This window comes from Drosophila teissieri, chromosome 2L (genome assembly GCF_016746235.2).
Source record: "Drosophila teissieri strain GT53w chromosome 2L, Prin_Dtei_1.1, whole genome shotgun sequence".
Lineage (NCBI taxonomy): Eukaryota > Metazoa > Arthropoda > Insecta > Diptera > Drosophilidae > Drosophila > Drosophila teissieri.
In genome coordinates this window covers 17449198-17469053 of record NC_053029.1, presented here as the reverse complement: position 1 = coordinate 17469053, position 19856 = coordinate 17449198, and the positions used below count along the sequence as shown (strand labels likewise).

General features: G+C 41.3%; 1 protein-coding gene across 1 annotated transcript; it reads right to left on the bottom strand.

The window, feature by feature from the left end:
• Window positions 1–12778: 12778 nt before the first annotated feature.
• LOC122626439 lies at window positions 12779–13737 on the bottom strand. Its single transcript, XM_043806701.1, has one exon. It carries the CDS (start codon window positions 13691–13693, stop codon window positions 12779–12781), a length of 915 nt encoding a protein of 304 aa, XP_043662636.1. The 5' UTR covers window positions 13694–13737.
• Between the last annotated feature and the right edge of the window lie 6119 nt (window positions 13738–19856).

Here is a 19856-nt window from a genome sequence, read left to right as displayed (position 1 = left end):
TTTAACGTTTAATATACTGACCTGTTCACATTATTGGTCAAGGGCAATATTTGCAAATGTCTCTAAATGTTGTGAGTCCTTTCCGTTTAGCCTGCTGGCCGCATAAAATTTCCAATTACTGCAGAAGGCCAAAGCCCCATAACCAAGAATGCTTGGCAGCCAATTCATTCCAAAGATTTTTCCGGGCTTCTCGGACATATGAGTCGGGCAAGAAAGATTCCCCTGGCATATTGGTCAAACAGCAATTTGCTTCAATTAACTGCAATTACTAGGCATTGGAATAGACTCATTTGGCTGCACTTAATTAGTCCGTTGGCCAACGATTGTGCAGTATTCAATAAATGGTCCTCCTGTCCCAATGACAGATGGCTGATTGGAGCCTTTTCTGGGAGCGAAAATAATGCGGACTTCCAATTAAAAGAGTCGTATTTCGCGCAATTAAGTTTCAATTAAAGTTGCCTACAGTTCGGACAAAAGTTTTGCACCCACTCGAGTGGGCTGAGTGGCTCGAAGGGAAACGGAAACGTCACAATTACATAAGTAAACAAACGGTTCCTCAAGAGCTGGGCCCTCTGAACAATGTGCTACAATTTAGCAGCGCCTTTGAGCTACGTCCTCTGTACTCGGTACTTGGTTCTTGGTACTCACTACTCAGAACTCAGTACTCAGTACTCATCGTGTGCCACGCCCGTGGGCGTAATAAACACTTGACCCATAAAGTTGGCAAGTATGTGCTCCACTCCTCGTTCCCCGAGTGCAATGAAGTCCAAGTGAAGTGCGCACGTGTGAGCGGAACGAAGGGGGCTAGTCCTATGCTAATTTGGCCATTTCTTTTGGCCCGCTTTCTATTTTTTGGGGTTTTACCGGCGACGATGGCGATGACGATGTTGGCCGGGCCAAAAGCTACTGCGTTTTGTGCGTTATCGCCTTCTCTTAGGGGACGCAGCTATGGAGATTACGCAAACGCTTAACTTTCAGTTTTGCAATTAAAATACTCGAATAGGTAATGGCGCTGTGTAAAATGTTTTCTCATTTATTTTCAATTTCATTAAACTTTTTGCTGCTCGGCCATTTGCTCGATGTCACCGTGCACTAAGCAAGGAGCAATGTGCAATTGCGAGCGGCAAAACAAACTTATAATTGGTTTCAGTGCTTATTTATGCCGCATTTCTTTCAAAACGAATACTCTCATCCGAGGGGCAATGCTAAGTTTCAACTAATTTATATTTCACGCAGAAATTAAGCAAGGTGAGCAAGGTAAGTTCTAACAACATTATTATATTATGACATTAAACTGTTTCTCTAAATTGCGACTAACATTTAAGGTTGCCTTGGTGCTGCTCCCTAACATTTTACTGTAACTATTTTAATATTCTGCCTTTAATTTTAAGTTCATAGTTGAAGTATATATCTGTATTTATTTGTTCTAACTTTTATGTAAACAATTTGATTTCCATTAATTATAAGTACTGACTCTATTTGCAAATTCTAACAGTGCACTAATATCTCACTCAGCAAGGGCATTTGGTATTCTTCGTTAATTTAACTCAAAGTTGTTTCTTTTTTCCCGCCGACCCACTGAATGCAATTACAGCATAAATCTCTGTCATTAGACCATGTTTGTTGGGCCGCAGCCATTGGAGCTTACCTGGCACCCAAGTCGAGGCGGAGAGTTGGGGTCATCCTGCGTTCCGAGATGAACCTAAACTACCCATTTGCCACCCGGATTGCGGTTGCTGCGGCAAGCTCGGCGAATGAGTTATGCTTGCTTACGGCTAGGATGAAAGTAGCACACAATGTGGAATATTTAATAAAAAATACGGACAACAATTTGAGACCAAAGCCTAGCACAATGCAAAGCCTAATGAAAGGACATGAACCACAAAGGAAATGAACACTTATTTCAAAAATTCCCGTTCGTACCCACGTTCGCAGCCTACAACATGTCATGCGATGTTTTATTAACTCCACTCTAAGCCCCCACTCGAAGCTGAATGAGAAAATCTCAGCTGTCAATACTTTCCAGATATTAATCAGAGCAACCCCAGACCTCGGCAAATATGCAAAGCATTTTGCTTAAGCACATGGGAGGCATATTAAAAACGAGACGGAAGTCTTCCTCTGCTGACAGGACGAACACACATCAATCCCATCGCAACGCATCGCATCGCATCGCAGGAGGAGAGCAAAACCCTATTGACAGGTGTCGATTAAGAATTTAGCATTATTTCTGCTCGTCCGCAATGCATATACAAAATTTATTACACGCACGAAAACACACAAACGTGTCGCATTTGCAGACAGCCCCCTCCAAGTTGGCCTCTATGCAGCAGGGACCTCCGATTGGCACTTGGAAGTGCGCTTATGTCGTGACATGTAAAATAAATCAAGCATGGGACATCATTCCCCTTCCACCGACATGCTCAGGACAAAAAAGTCACAGAGAACGAGCGAAAGTTGTTAAAGGTTTTCATGGGAAAACAGATGAGACCACAGAGGAATGATTTCAGAAAATTTAAACACATAAACGAACTAAAAGTGGCTACAAGTACAGCAAACTGTATTGTGTCTTCACTTCGCTAAATGAATTGTTTATTTCGTCCATTTTTAATTTCCCTATATCTTTAAACTTAATTTGTCAGATGCCTGGCTATTTCTCGCCTTTTGTGTTTCAATACCACTATAATTATAATTTATAATAGTTTGAACATCTTAGGTCAATGCGTAGAAAAAAGAAACAAGAATGAACGCTATGGCCAAACGACTATCAGATACCCGTTACTCAGCTAGTGGAAGTGCGGACGGGAAATTTAAAAATCGATAGAAACTGGGAATAAAATAATAAAATGATATAACGGGTGTTTTTTTTAGAGGTATAGAACTTTAAGTTGGCATTACTGTTCAAGATGGCGACCGATTTAACAGCTGTCAAGTGATTTATTCTCAGTTTGGTTTGGCAATTCGTCATGAATAGACTCACGCCTGAACAACGCTTGCAAATAGTGCAATTTTATTTCGAAAATAATGGTTCTGTGCGGAATACGTATCGCGCACTACGTCCATTTTATCGTCGACAAAATCGTCCATCAGAGCAGTTAATTCGATTAACCATGGACCGTTTTCGCACCGCGTTTACTCTTATTGATAACTCGCATCCCCAGAGACGCCGTACGGTGCGTACAGAAGAAGCTATTGCTGCTGTAGAGCGTAGCATTGAGGAAGACCCGAATGAGTCCATCCGCCATCGAGCACAGGAATTGGATCTGTGTCCATCCACTTTATGGAAGATTTTGCGGAAGGATCTTGGTTTGCGTGCTTACAAAATCCAACTCGTGCAAGAATTGAAACCAAACGATCATCAAGCAAGGCGTAGATTCGTCGAATGGGCCCAAAACGAGATTGCTGTTGTTCCCGATTTTCATAAGCGAATTTTGTTTAGCGATGAAGCGCACTTCTGGTTGAATGGCTACGTGAACAAACAAAACTGCCGCATTTGGAGTGAAGCTAATCCTCAAGTGTATGTCGAAACACCGTTACATCCAGAAAAACTGACTGTTTGGTGCGCTGTATGGGCTGGTGGAATCATTGGTCCGTACTTCTTCAAAAACGATGATGGCCAGAACGTTACAGTCAATGGTGATCGGTATAGAGCCATGATTACTAACTTTTTCATTCCTGAATTGAACGACCATAATGTCCAGGAGCTGTGGTTCCAACAAGACGGCGCAACGTGTCACACAGCTCGTGCCACAATCGATTTATTGAAAGACACGTTTGGTGACCGCCTAATTTCACGTTTTGGACCTGTGAATTGGCCTCCAAGATCTTGTGATTTAACACCGCTAGACTACTTTTTGTGGGGCTATGTAAAGTCATTGGTCTATGCGGATAAGCCACAAACGCTAAACCATTTGGAAGACAACATTCGCCGTGTTATTGCCGATATACGGCCAAATATGTTGGAAAAAGTCATTGCAAATTGGACGTCCAGATTGGACTACATCCGAGCCAGACGTGGCGGTCATATGCCAGAAATCATATTTAAAATGTAATGCCACAAGATTATCTTTCATGTCAATAAAATTCATGTCAATCGAATAATCCATCGTTGTTTTATTGCAATTTAAAGTTCTATACCTCTAAAAAAAACACCCGTTACAAGTTCGCAAACGGACAGACATGGCTCGACTCGGCTCCTGATCAAGAATATGAGTATATGTACTTCATATGGTCGGAAACTCTTTCTTCGGCCAGTTACACACTTTTCTAAGAATCTAGTATACCCTTTTACCCAACGAGTAACGGTTATAATTATGTAAGAGCAAATCAACATACTGACAAAAGGATGACTATTGATTTTCATACTGGTTACAGTTACAGTGTATTTAAGACTATGTCTGCTCTAAAATAAATATAAATCACACGAAAATATCTTATTTTTTGCTCTTAGTAAATTTAAGGTAACTTTAAGGTGATATCAATAATGTTTTGTTTACTGACGAGCAATAAGTATGAAATGTTTTTCATGAACCGGGCATTTTATGGCTGCAGCACTGACGGTTTTCCTACTGCATTATACTCTTATACTCTCTAAAGTTAATCCACTTCTAGATTAACCTAACCATCGAAATAGCTGAAGAAATTGATAAAATAAAAAGCTTTTACCTCAATATAGTTGTTAAATGACCAACTTAATGGTCGAATGCTGTTCGTATATATATATTATTTTTAGCAATTGTTAACTATTTCAGACCAAACAGTTCTCCTCTAAAATTCTCAAAAGAGTCTTTGAAGGTGCGACCATGTTTCCCATACGGTTTGCTGTTGTTTTCCGGCATGGCCAAAAAATATGTGCATACATAGGAGCACATACTATAGTATTTTGCATACTTACCTTAGTTTAATCCAAAATGTAACCACATTTCTGTACTTTGTGTAACTTCATAAAAATGAAAATTTACAGCGTATATCCTTTATGCTCATATGCTTGCCAGTAACTTCAGACCACAGTATCTGGAGCAACAAGAATATGCGATAAACGTGGCTCAGCTCGTTTTCCCCGCCCGTCTTTTCAGTGCATCAACTTTTGTGGCTTTTTCGAAGGAGCTGTTGTTGGAAAAAGTGTGGAAAGGGAAAGGGTGTAGCACGGTTGCCCATGGAAACTTTGTTGCATCACAATGCCAGAAGCAGCGGCGAAAGGGTTGAAGCCGAATGCTGATTAGGTGTTGAGCGATTACGTGAAATGTTTACGCATTTGCTGAAATGGCTGAAATGGCTGAAATGGGTTAAGTGAGCTTCTGTGGCAACTGGCAAAGAAGTTCCGAGCATGCTGTGCCACATTAAACCGAAAGTTCACGCCACCATCTGCGAGTGAAGTATGATGTACTGCAGAAGGGCGCAATCGGAAAGCGGATTGAGTCTTGCCATAAAACAGGGGCACTTAGTTTATTTGATATTGGGGAATACCTACTGATTGTTTGACTCAGAGCTGCTTTTCGGTTGATAAACAAAGGTCCAATAATTCTCATTAAAAATCCTGTTAAATATGTTCCCATTTAAGTACGAAGAATTTACCCTGTAGTTCGATAAAACTGATAGTTTGTTTTCAATGTAGTTATTTTCAGTATAGATTACATTTTTTGTTAAGATACAGCAATCCTAATATGGACATGTTATTGATAGCATAGAGTGAACCGCAAGTTACAGGAACTTCTCAATAAAATATTTAATGCAATAGACGAAACGGAGCTCATCAAGGTTTCATTCATTACACCGGGGATTGGCGTTTGCCATCCCCCGCTCAGTCGGCGAATTCAAAATAAATTTAATTAAAGTATTTTCGAGTAGTTCGGCAAAGGAAAATGGAGCGCACAAGTGGAGAGAATCAAAAAGATTTATTTACCGAGCGTAAATTTATTTTCACTTCCCCCACTTAATGACTTTATGCCGGCAGACTGCGGGAAACACGTCGGGCGGAGGAGACATAACATATGTCGCTTCAGATGCCAGCCACCTTCCCGAAAACTCGTGCTATTTAATCGCCGGCATGCAGCGAGAGAAGCTCCTTGAGGCGGTGTCTTAAATAAAGGTGCCAGGACTTCACTTTCGCCCTTAAAAAACAAAATGTGTAGAGAAAAAAGCGTGCAGCAGCAAGGACACCGGAACAGGGGGAGCTTCTTGACTTGCTCAGTTTCAGGAAGCTGCGGCAACAACAAGTTGTATAATTTCCTTTTCTTTGCATTACAATTTTGCTCGAGTTTTTGTTAAATGCATTTTCTCGCTACCATTTTACTTGCAGCATCCTGTGCGAGGAGCACACAACAAGTTTGTATAAATATCCTTAGCCGGCGCGCGTGGCACGTATGAGTCTTACGATACTTAAGAAGCATGTAATGTGAGTTCCCTCCCCCGCGTCTTCCCCCAGCTCCTCTTCGGAAAATGCAATTTTCACCTTGCATTGTCTATTGCGTGCTATGTAATTATTTTCCTCTATTCCCGCCCTTCGAGCAATTCCAGTTGGTCGTCCTTTCGATTTGTGTGCCAGTGCGTGAGAACGGGGTTTATGTATTGCTTATCGCTTTGGGTTTATTTTTAATTAATTTGCCTGCAGCCGGAAATTAAATAAGTAAAAAGGACGTTTGAGAACGGTGTGCTCTCAAGACTCCATTTCTAACAGGGTCCCTAATAAATTTGTTTATCCTTTAAGGGTAAAATAAAGATGAAAAATAATATCTTCGGTAGTTTTTTTAACCTCGATTTATTTCTTTCTAAATTATTTGAAAGTAAAAGCTCTTGGATGGCTTAGCCACGTCAAGGTCTTTAAGTGGCCACACTAGAGTCCTTAAATCAATGGATTGGGAGTGGCTAGTGGCGCAGCATGCATCGGCATTCGTAGTTCGCTCTTGGCTTTATTCTGCCACATGCTTCAGGTGGCAATGAATTTTTGGTGCGTAGCTTGATTGTAAATTGGAGCATAAAAATGTTTCACAAACCCACTCGCAAACTACCTCGGACCAGTTCTTATGCATGCGCAGCGAGGCAAATGGATGTATGTACATACATCAAACATTTATATTTTGCGTTAAAAATGAACTTATTGTTTTACGTATGTATACAGCCATGTATGCTACATGCACACGCGCTTTCCCGTGTAATTTTCATCTGGTCTCTGTACGTCTGTGTATTTGTGGTAAATGAAAAATGCAAGCGGTGTGAAAATGCAGCTACGAATATCCGCCGCCGCAATGCCGTCGCGACGTCACTCTGCCATTTGTTGCATAATGACATTGACATGCCGCGTGCTGTTGGCATACTTTTGGCTGCCACTATTTAAAATCCCTTAAATTGCATGTCATTAGAGGAAAACTCAGGCAAGTCCTCAAGGACGTCAGCTCTTCTTGCGGCGCTTCATTTTCGTTTAAAGGCCTTTAGGAGATTCGCCTCAACAAGTTGCCTCAAGTCGACATGACTCTTTTGAGGTCTCGTGGGGCGTTGGTTTTTAATGAGCAGCGGCAGAAGACAGTCAACGCATTTCAATAATTGATTACTACGTGGTAAACGTCGAATAATACAAGCGATAAGATAAAGGAATCCCTTATTCAGTTTAAGGCTACAAAGATAACATCAATATTTTAAAATTATTAACCTTATTTAACTTCAAAGTCTTATATAACTTAATTTTTTTTATGGAACAAGTGAAAATTTGTTTTTTCATAAGTTATATATGTTTCCTTTCCTAAAGCTATGTCACAAGCCATAGCAGTGTGACAAATTCAGCTTGGCTTTATACAATATATTTCTGCCCACGGTTTAACCAAGCATGAAGAACTCAATTTTCAGAAGTCGCTTTAGTCGTGAAATTTCCTTGAAGAATGCCGAAGGTACCTAGTTCCGGTGAAATAAAACTTTATACAACTATTTCAGTGACTTCAAGTTACTCGGTCATTGTGGAACTGAACAAAAGTTCAATTTACTTATCAATAAACAATTCCAAGCACTTAGGGTCAAAGTCACTAAGCGAATCTTTACGCTTATTTGCATTCAATTCGACGACTTTCAATGGCATGCAAAACAGTGCGTGAATTTGCGTCAAATTTGATTCGCTGGTCGCACATAATTCATGCTTGAGGCAATTTGAATGCCCAATAATAAGCACAAAATGCCACAAGTTCGGTTCTGACTTTTATTGACTTACTTTGGGTCTGGCCAAAGCTTGAGGCTTGGTTTTGGTTGTGATTTGAACATGCTGATAATAAATTTACCAAGAGCTATAACCTTTAGCATGTTGTCTGTTGAGTTCGTCCTTCGAATGCCCAAATTGGCTTAGTTTCGATTGGTGGGGTCAATTAATAAATTACCGAATTCGTCCCGACCCACTGAAGCAGGTATCAATTTAATATTGATTCTGTGTTTGTGTGTTTGCCTTGGTATGCGACGGACAACGCGGCGTATGCGTAATGGCAATATAATCAATGCATTGAACTCTGTCGCATCCTTGGAGTCTGCCACAATCCTTCGGTCATGGCGCATAAATATGCGAACGATATGCTTGCCGTTCAAGTATTTTCCTTTCGGTTAGATTTGTTCTTCTGCTTTTTCGCCATTTTTACATGTCTGGGACGTGTCTTTAGTATGGCGCTGATTTAAATTCCTAAAAGGTCAGACGAAAGTGCACTGTGGGAGTCGCCAAACTTTTACAGTGGAAATAAAACCAATCTTATATCCATATAAACTGTCCCAAGTTACTAAAGTATCATGAGAGACTTTAATCACCTGCTTTTAATGGTAAGCAGGGTGGTTTAAAAAGGGTACTTCTACTATTATGCACAAACTTATGTATCCAATTTATCCACAGTGCTTAAATATTTTGGTCGGCATTTGGAACTGAGCACGTCTTGAGGTGAATGTTGCGGGCACTCGGAGCCAAGATGTCTAGCCCGGCTTATAACAGTTCAATGCTTCCAGTTTGATATGGGTTTAATTTGCTTGTTGCATTTCCAGAACCGGCGTATTGCTTACTCTTCGGGTTCTCCGGGAGCCACAACTTCTGCTTGCTCCTGACAGCCTGTGGGACGGCGATGTCCTTTTGGCCGCCTGGAAGTTGGAAGTGGGAAGTAGGAAGTGGGACACACCTCGGCACACGCTTATTAGTTGCCTAGCCAAGCTTTGCGTATTAGTGTCAGGTCCAATGCCATGGCATTTATGTTGCGGCCAGTCAGTCGAGCAGTCCGGACCAGAAGCCAACGGTGGATCCTGGCTAGCACTTCACCCCTGCCAATTTCCCCGACGGAGAGTCTCCATTGAAAATGCTAAATGATGCATATTTCGTGGAATTTAATGGCTGCTCTGGTGGTATCTCTAAAGTTGTAATGTGTAAAAATGTACTAATTTGTGGTTGACTTTAAAAGGTATCACAAATCTGACAAATCGCATTTATCTGTAAATTAAATTGGGAAATTATGCTATTAATTGTAATTATTATCTGCATATCTGTATTTTCATATTATCTATTTTAATACTAAATAATATTTCTACTTAATTTATAGGCAATTATAGGCACTTAATTTATAGGCAATCATTTTTGTTATTTTGTTTGGCCATGCTTACAAACTTCTCTTGAGTTGACATCGAATTTATTTTGTTGCATTTTGATGAGTGAGTTACTGTGGAAGTTCGGAAGTTTGCCTGCAAATGGTTTAATAGTGGTCTTTTTGCTGGACTTCGGCACATTGAATGAAACGAAATCCTTCAATCTGGATTTGCCGCATATGGCAATGCTTTCAGGGTGCGTTTATAAATATTGAAATAGATGTCAATAACATTTTCACACGCTGTGCGGTCCCAAGCCCCAACCCCAACCCTCACCTTTATGGACCACCTAGCCCTCGGGGATAAATGGAGAGCTCAGAGAATTTTTGGGCTCGTGCGTGTCGCACCCGAAAATCTGTTAATAATGATGCTTGACATATGTAGGCAGTTGGCCGTAAGTCGAGGGCCAACAAAATGGAAGCCAACCGAAAGCTGGCGCATTTGTGCGTGTGAAATATGTTTTGTCAACTTATTAAATATGCTCACTTCCCTGCTCCTTTTTTCGGGGAATTTGTTTTGTCTGCCTTTTTCGAAAGCCATTGTGGCATTCAATACGTGCCGGGGCATTTGAATGGCCGGAGTGGCACAAACAACTGCGGTCTGGTTGGTCGGATCGCCTGGCCTCGGGTCTTATGTGGCTAAATTGATGTTGATAAAATTATAAGGTACGGGTATGGTATGTGGCGCTGAGGGCGTGATTGAGCTCTATTCGCGTGGAATTGAAATGAATTATATCAGCAAAATATTTGCTAAAACATTGATGGAGTATAGCTAACGGTTGTGTCATCACAATATTTTTGCCGAAAGGAATTTTTGTTTGCGATGCTAAAGTGCACAGCTCTGTCAATTTTCGTATCCACCAGTGCATGTCGATATTCACTAGGTATTCACAGGTAACGTCGATAACTGTTATGGGATACTGCGTAAAAATATATAATATTTTTAATTAAATTCATTTAAACTTTCGCAAATTCCGAAGTGGTAACCTATTAATAAACAAAGGCATCTGTGCGCATTTCGCTTAATTGAACACTTTCAGTTAATGATATTAATGGCAAGTAATTAAAATTAATTTAATCTTATGATGCATTCGCAATATTCAGGAAATTTAACAAAATAAAACGAAACTGAAAACACTTTTAAATTTACCACTACCATATGAATTGTATTTCAGTTTGCCAGAGGATAATAATGAAGGCGGTGGCGGGAATCATCAACTGAGTCACACATATGGCCACAGGACATTCGTCCGAGGGAATGACCAACATTTAGAGTCCTGTCCGCCTTGCCTTTCCATTCAACTCCCATGTTTATTGTCAATTGCAGCCAGCAGGCAAAGCTCTCGGTTCCAGAGCACTTATTTTTATTTAGCCAAAGAAAACCAGGATGGAATAAAAGGGAGCCCAGGCTAATTTCTGTTCACCGACTTCGACATACCCCGTACAGGTGAGAGGCTTGTTAATTGTCATGTATGTATATTATTCTTAAGACTTACATTTTTCTTAAACCATTGTAGAAAAAAATGCATGAGGCTAATAAATAGTAAAACGTATTTCTACTATGAGCCTTCATGGCATGCCTTTCTAGAGGGTATACCAATCTAGCGAGTGAGATTCGAAGAGAAAAGATACTTTAGCCGTTTGAAGGAGGGTTGCGTGGCAATTGTCGGGCAGATGGACTGCTGTGTGCCTCTTCGGTCGGTTGGTCGTATTTACAGGTAAAAACACCATTGAAATGTGGCTCCGTGTTTTGTTTGGCAACAATCTGCTTTTTGTTTTCGCAGTCTCGTCGGCGCCGAGCTGAAAAAAACAGAGAGCACAAAAGGTACAACTTCATTTTAATGGAGTAGACAACGTCAGCCATGGCGACACAAAACGGGCGCCACACTACATCCTGGTTGGTCCTGCGCACATGCCACGCCCCTATTTGCCACACTGGGGCGTCCTTTCATCGCGATTGTGTGGGTGTCAGGCCCCTCTTTATTTTCCGTTGCTTCACTTAATTGGGGCATTAAGTCTTAGTATTAGCACTCATAACTCCTGCCACCTCTGTTTTATGAGTAATCATTTGTGGGTGCCAATAAAAACTAGGTGACAATTGAGCAATTTTATGGATTTTCGGACGCAAGTATTGAATGTGTTAAAATATTTATTTATGGTGTTTTGTTTATTAAAATTGGTAAATGCTTCTTTAGTGTTGGTACTATTTTAAAGCGCTGAATTAAACTGTTTTCACATTTTCTCAATTCAGGATAGTTGTATATAGATGAGAACCTTAAAAAGATTAAAGGATAGTACAAATTACTGTAATCTAATGACTGAAATTAACCATATAATACCTTGTACTAATGCAGACTTGTTATTCACATTTAGGAACCTTAATAATGCAGCTGTCAAAATCAATTGAATTTGCAGCTAATGAACCAAAACTGTGGTCCAACCACATTGCTGCCCAGTGGAGGAGGTCTGCTGTGCATTTTGTAACCCAGATTTCCTGCGGCTCGGCTCCACGAGTGCGATGCAAATGAAAAAGCCATCCCCCAAAGCTTTCCGATCTCGCTCTTTATGGCCGACTCAGGCGATTTGGAGAGGTGTCATTAACAAAGGCCACCTCGGCGAACCACCGCACCACCCAAGCCACCGCACCACCCAAACCACCCAAATCAGCCAAACACCCAAGCCACCCGAAGCACCCAGCCATTTTCCAGCCGCGTCAACATAATTGATGAGTTTCGCTCTAAGCAAGAGGCGAATGTCGACATCGGTTTTCCGTGAGCAGTGTTTGTATGTTTGCGGTCACCTCTCACACAGATACTCACAGCGATATCCACACACCTCGAAACTATGCGGGTGTGTCGGTGAATTGGCTTACTTTGTCGACAGCCTAAGTCCCTTGGGTGTTTATTGAAATTTAGTTGAAAATAGCTAAACACTTAAGTTGGCATTTTGGGTCCATCGCAAGATAAATGATGGCTCTGTATACAGCCGTCTATTTAGTGTCGATCTCGGAGCTCTTAAACTTTATTGAGCTTGCTCTTTGAGACAGGTGACAGTTTTAAACGGTACCAAATTCTATTTTCGTCAATAGCATTCAAAAATTGCGTTCGTTTCAGATGCTTATAAAAAAATGGTTTGTTTTTTACAACTAATTCTAAATGTATGCACGAAGAATTAATCACAACTAGTACTTTCTATCCAAATAAATATTTAATGCCTGCAAAATAAATAACAACACCCAAAGAACTTAAAGCACATTGCATTTCTGACCATGACAAAGTTAAGCTGGCCCCACTATATGCGCTGATCGGCATGGCATTATCAACACGGGGCAGCCTTTTGCTGACCTCGCACTTGTGGACCATGGCCCTGCCCATGCTGTCTCCTGCGAAGGACCTCAGCTGCCTGGCGACCTCGAGGCCGCACAACAAGGCCGCCCTTGTATAGTAACAATTCAGGACATCGTTGAAGATGTGGCACACCTTGCTGGCATTCGTGCGCTCGTACCAATCAGCCGGAGCCTCGCACTCGATCATGTCCGTCCGGAGTTCCTTGAGGCAGTTGTGCGACTCCTGGAGTCCGGTGCATCGCTTCCTGTTGCTGCCGTCGCCCCCCTCGCAGACCTCCGATTGAAAGTAGCTCAGCCCATCCGCCAGTCTCCCGTAGATGTTGTCCGGGGCCAGGACACAGTTGCGCATGGACTTCCGTATGTTGCCCAGCACATCGGTGATCTCGGCGCAGGACTCGGTTAGGGAGGGCTGCGCCAGGAGCAGTACAATCCTCTCAGGACTTACCACGTAGAGACGCGCCAGTTGCATCAGCACGGGATTATCGTCGCAAAGGCGTTCTGCGTTTCCAACTCTCGGTCCCGATACGCGTTCACATCCAGCCATTCCCCCCGTCAATCCTGCCGCTGATGACTTCATTTCGTAGCCAGGTGGGCAGGTTGACCCGGGGTCTGTCTTGTTTTTGTAGCCTCCGCCATGTCGGGAGGAATGCGGGGCCAGTCCGTAGCGCTGGAAGTACCAGGGAAACCAAATTGCTTGACCCGATTTTAAATGAGCCAGCAGCTGAAGCAATAGCAGCAGAGCCTTCCACTTTTCTCTCATAGTTCTTGATTATTTGTAAGTAGTTCCCAGCTGAGTATGAAGGATTTTCTTAAGTGAACTGGGTTAACAGGGCACTAGCAATTTGCAAATTTAAAGATAACTTCGGTAAATGCTGTTAGCTTCAAATACAAACCAATATTAATAATCTTTTCCAGCAGCATTTTCCTTAGAAATCGGCACAAAAAGCGGAAATTCAGTGCAAATCATAGTCGCAGTAGCACACCTAATAATGCGCAATAAGCTTGTGCATCGAAGATTTTATCAAGAATACTATTCGGCAACCATTTCATTCTTTGCAAAATTATCACAGAAATTGCACAATGCGAGCAACACTCCAGCACCGCAGAGCTGACGCAATAAATTGAGAAATTTAAAATGAAATCCTTGCCTTTTATTCTGTCCATTGGGACATCTCCTCCACTTAGTCCCCAACCATAAAGGACTTGCTTGGAGGGGAATTCTTTATCAAAGCGCACACCTTGAAGGACTCGCTTTGCTGATTTTTTCGGTGAGCTCGTGCAGTATATATCTGTAGCTGTAGCTGAATCTGTATCTGTATCTGTATGTGCCGAGTGAATTTTATTAGCACTCATAAGTTGTAAAGTGTATGGGCAAAAGGCAAGCAGAGACAGAACAAGATGATTTCCGAGCATCTTTCGCAGACTTTTGTGCGTTTGCCGCACTTCATGTTAAACAGATTTTTATTGCAGTTTTTTATTTGCGCCGGCTCCCTCTTCCTCACTCACTATGAAATGTACTTTGTCGCTCATTTCGCCTGCCCTTTCTTCCTTTTTGTATTTTTTTATTATTAAACAGTTCCCTGCTGGAGGAAATGAAATATTTTTGCATGTAAAAACCATTCGACTTCATGCTGTGACAATGTTTTCGCGCTGTTTATGTGGGCGCCGCGCTCGCCGGCGTTTCTCTTTTTATTTTATTGTATTTTATATTTCTGTTCATTTCCGCCACGTAATAAAATAACAAGGTAAATATGCAAAGAGCAACAATTTGAGCGCGTCATAAATAAAAGCGGAGGAGCTTCGGACTCCCAAGGACTCAACACTTCATCACCGTTTCATTGTCTTCATAGAGCCCAGGGAATTGAATTCCCTCAATTCCCTCAAATTCCTCGTCCCCTCCGGAATAACTTCATTAGGCATTTCTGATCATTAATCTCTGGCTTCGGGCTTATAGCAGATTGTAATGTTTGTAATGTGTCCTCGACAGGACCTTACAACAATTAACAGGACAGGGGCGAGGGCCAGGGCATTAGAGTGTGCCAGTGTGTCCTGGGCATTATCTAATCCAGTCAATGGCGAAATTATGTCATTAGCTTCAGCCCTGTCCAAATTTGCCCAATGAACTGTGTTAAATTTTCTGACTAATAGCTTCTGTATGCGTATGCGTATGCATGTATGTCCTGTCCAGTATCCTATTGGCAAATTGTTGTCCGCCACACAGCAACAAAAAAAACGGAGTAAAACAACCACACAACGTATAAAAATTAATTGGTTTTTGATGTGCTGCCCAGGGAAATGAGATGAAGGGCCAGAAAGATGAAGCTTAATTAAAGCGATTGGTTGGGAGCAAAAAGCCGCAAGTGAATATAGTATATTGTATCCAAAGGTTGTGGCTTCAGCCGCCAGTCCGATTGCATAATCAACCGATATTTATTGGTTTTAAGCAGACATTCATGCTGGCTAGTAAAAATAGATTTGAAGGTGTGTAATTTTAAAGTGCCGCTGGATGAATACTTTCATCCGATTAAGTGCATTATTGAATTTACAAAATGTAAAAAATGTAAAAACTATGTCGCTTTTGATGCATTTGCGCAGTGATCTGTGCGTATTTTGTCTATGGGCGGAAACTTATTGCATTTTAAGTGCATAATTTTGCACATAATTTAATGCAATTAATTGAACATTAAAAATTGAACACCAAGCGGCAAAAATTAAAACAAATGGCCGGAAATTTTAAAGCATAAAATAGGCTTCATGAAAGTCACTCACACGCTGGCACATGGGTATACTCGTACATATAGAAACGATTGTTTGTTTGTTTGTTTGTTGCTGCGTCGACGAGCATAATTAAAATGTCAAACACGGCATAAATCATTTTTCAGTTAATGTTAATGCACTTACGCCTGAAACACTGTTAAATTTTTAATTGCATTTCCATTAAAATCAATAAAAATCCAGCGACTTGGGGCATATAAAAACTCTCTCAAAACTCTGCTTAACTACCGAGTGCACTTTACCATACCCACTCACTCCTCGCCCCTCACCACTATCCAAACGTAAACTACTAAAACAAAATCGAATAAAAATGACACTTAATTTCGCCTAGAATGAACTTTTTAGCCAGCTTCCAGGTGCGGCTGCTCCCCAATGGAAACCTAATGAATAAGCCAACAAAGTAGGGGTATTTCGGGCGGCGCCGACAAATGGGTAAATGGAAATTAGATTGCCCGGCGCCCTGGTCACCCGCCGCCAGACAACAACAACTGGATACAACTTTTGCAGCCCAATCTGCCCAGGTCCCCACTGGCCACTCCCACCTAGAAGAAGCCCCTGGACTCCAGCCGCCGGCATAACTGGTTCAAGTCGCTTCCAGTAATTATAAATTTACCTAGGGAATTACCCAGCGCCCGTCGAGTGGCCATCCGAAAGGAGAGGAGGTGAGTTTGGCTGAAGTTAAAACTTCTGGGTGCGGATAGTGCAACCAGCTGAAGAGAACCTAACTAGCTAACTAACTAACGAACAAACTCACTTCAAGTAATAATATTATTGATAGATTACGGCGCAAGTGGGTTTGTTTTCGATGATGGAGCCTCGGAATGGGGTTAAGTATTTTAATGCTGAAGTTAACAAAGTTGATCCCACAGTCTGTTTGCACTGCATTTCGCCGAGTGGCTGTCATGCCAAAGGTATAACAAGTTTAGACATTTGTTCGAGTGTTTCTGAAGAGCGGCTGGAAATGGTTACTCCCAGCTAATTAATTTTCCAGCTCTGAAAATGAGCTCGGCAAATATTCCATATGACCAAGCTGCACATGAGAATGAGCTAAGAGTTAACTTGAAAATGCTTTGTCGACATTCCAAACACCTCAGTAAACAATCATTTAATCCTATTTATTTACCTTAACTGTGTTCGAAGAATTCCTTTGTAGAGACATATGTCTAAGTTATTTAAAAAAATGCACGTTTATGCAATTCAAAATGTTATAACAAATATCTGCTTCTATCAGTTTAACAGTAACGAAAGAAACCCATTGAAGGCTAAAACTTAAAGTGCACGAGCAAATTGGGAAAGGCCAACAAAGTATGACTTCAAATTGGAAAGGGATGCGGTTTTGTTCGTGAACTGTTACTCCTGGGCCGAAATAGGCCAAAAAGCGGCAAAGGAAATGCCGATGTGAAAGGTGTTAAGACCCCGGAAAATCCAGACCTTGAGCCACGTCTTAGCTGGGTCATGCTGTTTCGGTTTTGCTTTCCCAATCCTCGAATTTCATTTCGGTTATTCGCTTCAATTGTCTTTTTGTGGAAAAAAGTGGCTAGAAGATGGCCAAGAAAAGCTGCTGGGAGAAGAGTTATCAAAGGAAGTTCGAGAACAAAGAAAAGCACAAAAGTCTTGAAGAGCAAAGTACTTTAAGTTTCGGTTTTGGGAAGTACATTTTGGGGAAAGAATAATGGGTTTTGCATTGTTTTCTTTATTAACAGTTTTTCAGAGATGTTATTTTTAAAAGCAAAGATTTATTTTTTTCCCCCCAAATTGAAGTTAAATTTGTTACATGTAATACTGTAATTCGTGGTCGTATTGCAGCACCCTTAGATGTACCCAAGTATAAGTTAACTATCTCATTCAGCTATTTGCTCTACTTTATTTTTTGTAGAGATGGGAAGGAATGCAGAAAGGAGATCTACCGAATCGTTTATAGCCATAGTTCATTTATTAACTTAGTGGTCTTGTAAGAACTTTAAATGTGCTTATGACTTTATGAAATTCAATGGAGAATTTCTGATTATCATTCCATTAGTTGACCTGCTAACCGCATATAAAAATGCCGCCAAATTGCCCTAGTCCAGAATTTATAAGCCAAGACGATCCCTAAGAGCGCTCTCGCTGCAAGTTTTACCTAAATTACAATCACTTAGAACACTTTTAGCAGACATTATGCACTCATTTTAGACTTCCGTCTAATTTACATGCTATTTAAATTATGCTGCTGCAAGAGCTGGAGTGGAGCCACCCAGCGAAAGCCCGCACCCAATATATAAAGCAGCTTCATCAAAATGCCTGTCTGTCCACCGCTCCTTGTTCTCCACTCCTTTGCCATCATGGATGCTGTTCAAACTTGCAGCAGCTGCCGCAGCTACTTTGTAAAAACTTTTGTATGGCATGCAACGCCAGCGGGAGCCTCGTGGATCCTGCAGAGCCAAGGACGAAGGACGAAGAACGAAAGGGGACGGGCGTGCAGCCGCATCCTTTGGATCGCCTTGCTTAGCATCTCCAACTGCATAAAATTCTGCCCAATATAATTTAAAGAGCACACCCAAGTGGCCTTTACTACTCCCTCGTCCTGGCTGCTCCTGCTCCACACCTATATCCTTTCCCTCTATCTGTCTGTGAGCTTGTGCAATAAAAATGAATTAAATGCAATGAAGCAGCAGCCGGCACTGAGAGAAATGGTCCACCTCACATTACATTTTGGCAAAGCTCAAAAACCAAAATATTTCTTAATTGATGTAAAACTGATATTCTGTACAAAACTTTTGCAAATGAAATATGCATAAACTTATGCCAAGACTTAAAATAATATTAAAAGAAGAACCCTTTAAATTGGGTTAGCAAATATATTTTAAGCATTGCGATGGCGCAGCGAAACCGCTATGATTTTTTGCCAGTGCAACGTCGCCCATCGACCCACGTCCTCAACCGGCGCCTCGGGCGCCAAATTGTTGCAACAAAGTGGATGGTGGAAAGAGTGGAGCAACTGGTGTCAGTTATTGTTGGGACAGCCAGGTGATGCAGAAGTGGGTGGGCTAGGATCCGTCTGGAGGATTCGTTAACGGCCACGCCCAGCAGCAACCAAACGCCCCTTGTTGCTGCATTTAATGGCAATTTGTAGTCGAAGGCGGCGGCTTCATGCAAATTTGTGGCTTATAGTTTATCAAGCCGAGCTCCTTCGCCTCCCTCCCCCGCCCCCTGACGGTTAACTTCCCCCGGCATCCGCGATCCATCAGGCATTGCGAAATGCGTAAGCTTGCATAAAATGCGTAAATGGTTGGTTTTCTGATGCCGGGGGAAATTGATGCAAGCAGGATTCCTTCTACCCGGAGAGAGTTTCTATTCTAGTGGCTTTTACGGGCTTCGGGCTGGCACAAATGCGTTTAACGCCAAAGGGAAGGGGGGAAGGCTAAAGGGTCGGGTCGTGGCAATGGGCCAATTAAAAAGTTGTATTGCTGTTGTGAACTTCGATTAGGATGATAAATGCGAGGCAGAACAAACGTGGCAGATGACTAACAGCAGATGCATGGAAATGGCGTTATACCATAGAAACTGACACCTAAAATCCATTCCGAATTGAGCTTGTCATAGCCTTGCGGGTAAATAATAATCCTAATAAATTTCCTTGATCACAGAGGTAATAAGGTAAAGTGACTTTGCTTTTGCATTTAATAAGTTTCTAATTAAGAGTTGTATAACATTAAACTTACTATTTATGGTAATGTATATATTTAATTTAAAATATTTGAATGCGTTCAAGCACACAACCAATGTGTTTGGTAAATTAGGGTAATTGCAACTTAAGTTCAACTGCTGATTTGTGATCAACCTTCCGAATCAAAGCAAAAGTTAATTAAAAAAATGTGTTCTCAAATGGTTAGTTATTGTAATTACGTTTTAATTCGTGTATAATCTATCTACTTTCTAATCTTACCATTAATTTATTTTAATTTCATGAAATAAGGCAAAAATAGAGATTAGTAGAAAGACATTTCATGTATGTATATGATATGTTTGTAGCTACCAATATGACAGAAGTTGTCCTTACAAGGGCAAAAAGCAAAAAAAGTGAATGTTTTACTTACTGAAATAAAAGTTAACTAGCTGCCGGAGGATAACAATAAAGGTCAGCTAAGGGATTCAAAAATTCTATCAGT

Coding starts and splice junctions, on each gene's coding strand:
- LOC122626439 (XM_043806701.1), bottom strand. CDS start 13,693: ATGAGAGAAAAGTGGAAGGCTCTGCTGCTATTGCTTCAGCTGCTGGCT.